This window comes from Oncorhynchus mykiss, chromosome 14 (genome assembly GCF_057628025.1).
Source record: "Oncorhynchus mykiss isolate SJ-2025 chromosome 14, ASM5762802v1, whole genome shotgun sequence".
Taxonomy (NCBI): Eukaryota; Metazoa; Chordata; class Actinopteri; order Salmoniformes; family Salmonidae; genus Oncorhynchus; species Oncorhynchus mykiss.
In genome coordinates, this window is record NC_143035.1 from 30,413,763 (window position 1) to 30,420,777 (window position 7,015).

Below are 7,015 nucleotides of genomic sequence, written 5' to 3' on the forward strand. Positions count from 1 at the left end.
TAGGGCTGATCTGTCCAGTCTTGATGTAGAGCTGGACTAGGGCTGATCTGTCCGGTCTTGGTGTAGAGCTGGACTAGGGCTGACAGGGGCTGATCTGTCCGGTCTTGGTGTAGAGCTGGACTGGGGCTGATCTGTCCAGTCTTGGTGTAGAGCTGGACTGGGGCTGATCTGTCCAGTCTTGGTGTCAGCTGGACTGGGGCTGATCTGTCCAGTCTTGGTGTCAGCTGGACTGGGGCTGATCTGTCCAGTCTTGGTGTCAGCTGGACTGGGGCTGATCTGTCCAGTCTTGGTGTCAGCTGGACTGGGGCTGATCTGTCCAGTCTTGGTGTCAGCTGGACTGGGGCTGATCTGTCCAGTCTTGGTGTCAGCTGGACTGGGGCTGATCTGTCCAGTCTTGGTGTCAGCTGGACTGGGGCTGATCTGTCCAGTCTCTATGTAGAGCTGGACTGGGGCTTATCTGTCCAGTCTTGGTGTAGAGCTGAACTGGGGCTGATCTGTCCAGTCTCTATGTAGAGCTGGACTGGGGCTGATCTGTCCAGTCTTGATGTAGTGCTGAACTGGGGCTGATCTGTCCAGTCTTGATGTAGAGCTGGACTGGGGCTGATCTGTCCAGTCTTGATGTAGAGCTGGACTGGGGCTGATCTGTCCAGTCTTGATGTAGTGCTGAACTGGGGCTGATCTGTCCGGTCTTGGCGTAGAGCTGGACTAGGGCTGACAGGGGCTGATCTGTTCAGTCTTTCAGTCCGGGGGTGTCCTCGGAGTGGGCCACAGTGTCTCCTGACCCCTCCTGTCTCAGCCTCCAGTATTTATGCTGCAGTAGTTTATGTGTCGGGGGGCTAGGGTCAGTTTGTTATATCTGGAGTACTTCTCCTGTCCTATTTGGTGTCCTGTGTGAATCTAAGTGTGCGTTCTCTAATTCTCTCCTCCTTCTCTCTTTCTCTCTAAATGCTGGTCATTTATGAACATTTGAACATCTTGGCCATGTTCTGTTATAATCTCCACCTGGCACAGCCGGAAGAGGACTGGCCATCCCACTTATGCTCTCTCTAATTCTCTCTTTCTTTCTCTCTCTCGGAGGACCTGAGCCCTAGGACCATGCCCCAGGAATACCTGACATGATGACTCCTTGCTGTCCCCAGTCCACCTGACTGTGCTGCTGCTCCAGTTTCAACTATTCTGCCTTATTATTATTCGACCATGTTGGTCATTTATGAACATTTGAACATCTTGACCATGTTTTGTTATAATCTCCACCCGGCACAGCCAGAAGAGGACTGGCCACCCCACATAGCCTGGTTCCTCTCTAGGTTTCTTCCTAGGTTTTGGCCTTTCTAGGGAGTTTTTCCTAGCCACCGTGCTTCTACACCTGCATTGCTTGCTCTTTGGGGTTTTAGGCTGGGTTTCTGTACAGCACTTTGAGATATCAGCTGATGTACGAAGGGCTATATAAATAAATTTGATTTTGATTTTTTTTGATCTGTCCAGTCTTGATGTAGTGCTGAACTGGGGCTGATCTGTCCAGTCTTGGTGTAGAGCTGGACTGGGGCTGATCTGTCCAGTCTTGGTGTAGAGCTGGACTGGGGCTGATCTGTCCAGTCTTGATGTATTGCTGAACTGGGGCTGATCTGTCCGGTCTTGGCGTAGAGCTGGACTAGGGCTGACAGGGGCTGATCTGTTCAGTCTTGGTGTAGAGCTGGACTAGGGTTGACAGGGGCTGATCTGTCCGGTCTTGGTGTAGAGCTGGACTAGGGCTGACAGGGGCTGATCTGTTCAGTCTTGGTGTAGAGCTGGACTAGGGCTGATCTGTCCGGTCTTGGTGTAGAGCTGGACTAGGGCTGATCTGTCCGGTCTTGGTGTAGAGCTGGACTAGGCCTGACAGGGTCTGATCTGTTCAGTCTTGGCGTAGAGCTGGACTAGGGCTGACAGGGGCTGATCTGTTCAGTCTTGGTGTAGAGCTGGACTAGGGCTGATCTGTCCGGTCTTGGTGTAGAGCTGGACTAGGGCTGACAGGGGCTGATCTGTTCAGTCTTGGTGTAGAGCTGGACTAGGGCTGACAGGGGCTGATCTGTTCAGTCTTGGTGTAGAGCTGGACTAGGGCTGACAGGGGCTGATCTGTCCGGTCTTGGTGTAGAGCTGGACTAGGGCTGACAGGGGCTGATCTGTCCGGTCTTGGCGTAGAGCTGGACTAGGGCTGATCTGTCCAGTCTTGCGTAGAGCTGGACTAGGGCTGATCTGTCCAGTCTTGATGTAGAGCTGGACTAGGGCTGATCTGTCCGGTCTTGGTGTAGAGCTGGACTAGGGCTGACAGGGGCTGATCTGTCCGGTCTTGGTGTAGAGCTGGACTAGGGCTGACAGGGGCTGATCTGTTCAGTCTTGGTGTAGAGCTGGACTAGGGCTGACAGGGGCTGATCTGTCCGGTCTTGGTGTAGAACTGGACTAGGGCTGACAGGGGCTGATCTGTTCAGTCTTGGTGTAGAGCTGGACTAGGGCTGATCTGTCCGGTCTTGGTGTAGAGCTGGACTAGGGCTGATCTGTCCAGTCTTGGTGTAGAGCTGGACTAGGGCTGATCTGTCCGGTCTTGGCGTAGAGCTGGACTAGGGCTGACAGGGGCTGATCTGTCCGGTCTTGGTGTAGAGCTGGACTAGGGCTGATCTGTCCGGTCTTGGTGTAGAGCTGGACTAGGGTTGACAGGGGCTGATCTGTTCAGTCTTGGTGTAGAGCTGGACTAGGGCCTACAGGGGCTGGTTGCAATGAGCTTTGCAACTCTGCTATGGAGACAACACGTTTGTGGATGTATGTGATGTCTAAGTCTGATGATGATGAATAGGAAGATGATTATGATAATAAGCCGGGGGAATAGATTGTTTACGAAATTAAGAAGACAAACTGCACATTTCTAACATCAAATGATGTGAACTATTTTGTAGAGATGCAGTTTGCCATCCAGACAGACACACAGAAGCCCTGACATGGCAGGGAGAAACAGCTACTGGAGGAAGTCTAAGATCACTGAGTACACAAGTCCCTTACCTTGACCCCTAACCCTTTACATAACCACAACAACATACCACACAACCCCCACACAGTACTCCATCCTCTCACTCAGTCACCTAATTTAAGACATTTATTCAATAAATACTACCAAGGATGAGCTAATAAAAAGCATTGATGAATCGTTGAAGTGAGGGGGAGAGAGAGGAACAGAGAAACGTTGTTGTCTTTCTCTCTGCTCTGTGAGAATAACTTCCAATGAATACAGAGTGAATGAAAACAGACAGTATGTTAATCAAATCTTGAATTGAAAGCACATTTTGTAGTTTATTTTCCATTGAACGCTACTAAATCTGTCTATTCTCTATTGTTGTATAACATTGTTTTATCTGTGTATCCTCCTCTGAGAGCGACGCTTCAGAGTTAACTAGAGAAGAGCGGGGAGCTTCAAAGTAACGGAGAACAGACGAGAGGCGCAGAGGAATGAACTCACCATTGGTACTCATGATGCTCACAGGTTCTCATCCAAGACAATGTTCCCAGAAAACACCGGATATCATCTTCAGAGCAGCTATAATTCCAATAAAGCGAAATATCCTTCCACTCTGGTGACTTTTCAACCCGAGGGGGAGAAACGGAAAGAGAAATAGAGACCGGGGTGTTCCCAGTCCTCTGGAATCCAATACGTAAACGACAAACCTCCTCCTTTTCAATGGTTGAGCAGAAAAATAATGTCAGACAGCCAGGAAAGACACAATGTTGCACAGTCGCATTCCATGTCTAGGATGTTGTCCCTCCCGGTTGATTTCAGTGTTCTCTCAAAGCGCTGACCATGGCTGGCACCGCCGTGCGCTCGCTCTCCTCTCTCTCCCAGTAGATACGTGAAAATAACTCGCGCTCCAACCACAGGCTCCAATGGAGCGACGTCACGGAAGCACAGCGCGCAGGTTCGGTGTGGCACGCGAGCAAACGGTGGAGCGAACGATCACCGTGTTTTTTTCTGAGGTCAAGGGAGAGGGGAGAGCAGGCGCACCTGCGGTTTGGGATTTAAACTCCACGGATGATTACCAGGGATGACACCGCCCTCTTCCGGAGGTATTTTATGGTGCACACTAATATATTCATTGGATCGTTCCCTTTATTAGTCTAGATAACACACAACAGCGTTGGGGAAGCTACTCTGAAATCATAGTTTACCAACCTACCAATCACTTCACACTTGAAGAAGTTAACATACAACTAAAGCTACACAAATATAGTTTACCTTGAAAAAGTTAAAAATATATATTATCTATATCTAAAATTTCATAAACTACAAATTGCAAGATCAACAGATCCATATGGGGTCAGATTTTAATCAAATGTGCATTTTAGCCTATTAAACACACACAAAAAAATATTTTTCAATTGAGAAGTATGGATGTCTGATACCGAAAAAGAAAGCAGATTCTTGTCTATACTTCACCCATAATTTATTAAATTTTTTCAAAAAAACGTATGTAGTTCCTGTAGTTAGCTATACTTCTACATGGCAAAAAAGCAATTAACTACTGAAATCACTACCAAGATTAGAATTGATTTCAACTACCACTAAAAGTAGATTCATTAGTAGTTTAACTTCATGTAGTTCACTACTCACCAACACTGACAAACAATAGGGCTCATAAAACTCAACCAAACAACTGTCATTACAAAGGTTCATTCCCTCGTTTTTAATCAAATATGCAAATAAAAAAACAGTTTTATTTTCACTTTATGATGATACGATGAAGTGAGCATCATGAATGAGATTCCCATCAATTTGATGTCTATAACACACATAACAGAATGGGTTCATGTATACAGGTATGGTATTACTGACACCAATCACCTAGTTTTCATGCTTGTACAGAGATTGATTGGAGCTGCGAGGGCTGCGCTCCTCATGACATTGTCGCCACCTGCAGGACATTAGTGATCCTTTAAACTTACTGTTTTGAACCTACTGTTTTGAACCTACTATTTGGAGCCACATGAAGAGATGAGACTAGTTCAAATCAAATCTTTTTTTTTTTGTTTACTGATGCTTACAGATCAAAACAACTGAAGCTATGTGGGGGCCCTGACAGATCAAAACAACTGAAGCTATGTGGGGGCCCTGACAGATCAAAACAACTGAAGCTATGTGGGGGCCCTGACAGATCAAAACAACTGAAGCTATGGGGGGGCCCTGACAGATCAAAACAACTGAAGTTATGTGGGGGCCCTGACAGATCAAAACAACTGAAGCTATGGGGGGGCCCTGACAGATCAAAACAACTGAAGCTATGGGGGGGCCCTGACAGATCAAAACAACTGAAGTTATGTGGGGGCCCTGACAGATCAAAACAACTGAAGTTATGTGGGGGCCCTTACAGATCAAAACAACTGAAGGTATGGGGGGGCCCTGACAGCTCAAAACAACTGAAGCTATGGGGGGGCCCTGACAGATCAAAACAACTGAAGTTATGTGGGGGCCCTGACAGATCAAAACAACTGAAGTTATGTGGGGGCCCTGACAGATCAAAACAACTGAAGCTATGGGGGGGCCTGACAGATCAAAACAACTGAAGTTATGTGGGGGCCCTGACAGCTCAAAACAACTGAAGCTATGGGGGGGCCCTGACAGATTAAAACAACTGAAGCTATGGGGGGGCCCTGACAGATTAAAACAACTGAAGCTATGGGGGGGCCCTGACAGATCAAAACAACTGAAGTTATGTGGGGGCCCTGACAGATCAAAACAACTGAAGTTATGTGGGGGCCCTGACAGATCAAAACAACTGAAGCTATGGGGGGGCCTGACAGATCAAAACAACTGAAGTTATGTGGGGGCCCTGACAGCTCAAAACAACTGAAGCTATGGGGGGGCCCTGACAGATTAAAACAACTGAAGCTATGGGGGGGCCCTGACAGATCAAAACAACTGAAGTTATGTGGGGGCCCTGACAGATCAAAACAACTGAAGCTATGGGGGGGCCCTGACAGATTAAAACAACTGAAGCTATGTGGGGGCCCTGACAGATTAAAACAACTGAAGCTATGTGGGGGCCCTGACAGATCAAAACAACTGAAGCTATGGGGGGGCCCTGACAGATCAAAACAACTGAAGTTATGTGGGGGCCCTGACAGATCAAAACAACTGAAGTTATGTGGGGGCCCTGACAGATTAAAACAACTGAAGTTATGTGGGGGCCCTGACAGAACAAAACAACTGAAGCTATGGGGGGGCCCTGACAGATTAAAACAACTGAAGCTATGTGGGGGCCCTGACAGATTAAAACAACTGAAGCTATGTGGGGGCCCTGACAGATTAAAACAACTGAAGCTATGGGGGGGCCCTGACAGATCAAAACAACTGAAGCTATGGGGGGGCCCTGACAGATTAAAACAACTGAAGCTATGTGGGGGCCCTGAGTAGGATTTGATTTGGGAGCCCACTGTACCTCGGTAAAACTCCTGGGTAAAGGGAGAGGCAGCCAAAAAAATGACCCAAACACTTCCATGTCCGTCACCGCCTGGTACGGCAACTGCACTGCCCACAACCGCAGGGCTCTCAGAGTGTGTGTGGTGGGGTCTGCACAACGCATCACCGGAAGCAAACTACCTGCCATCCAGGACACCTACTGCACCCGATGTCACAGGAAGGCCAAAAAGATAATCAAGGACAACAACCACCGGAACCAATGCCTGTTCACATCACTATCATCCAGAAGGCGAGGTCAGTACATGTGCAACAAAGCTGGGACCGAGAGACTGAAAAATACCCTCTATCACAAGGCCATCAGACTGTTAAACAGCCATCACTAACACAGAGAGACTGCTGCCTACATACAGACTTGAAATCATTGGCCACTCTAACAATGGATCACTAGTCACTTTATTAATGCCACTTAAATAATGATGTTTACATATCTTGCATTACTCATCCCATATGAATATACTGTATTTTATACCATCTACTGCATCTTGCCTATGCCGGTCAGTCATTGCTCATCCATATATT

At 47.8% G+C, this 7,015-nt stretch overlaps 1 protein-coding gene across 2 annotated transcripts in view; it reads right to left on the reverse strand.

Moving 5' to 3' along the window:
- LOC110487772 (actin-binding LIM protein 3) overlaps positions 1–4,057 on the reverse strand; it is a 125,036-nt gene extending 120,979 nt beyond the window's left edge. The window contains exon 1 of one of the 2 annotated variants that reach the window (XM_090198112.1): positions 3,485–4,057. In XM_090198112.1, the coding sequence (XP_090054238.1) occupies positions 3,485–3,497 (13 nt within the window). In that variant the 5' untranslated portion in view covers positions 3,498–4,057. The remainder of the gene's footprint in view (positions 1–3,484) is intronic. The other variant, XM_090198111.1, reaches the window with a different exon arrangement.
- Positions 4,058–7,015: the final 2,958 nt, after the last annotated feature.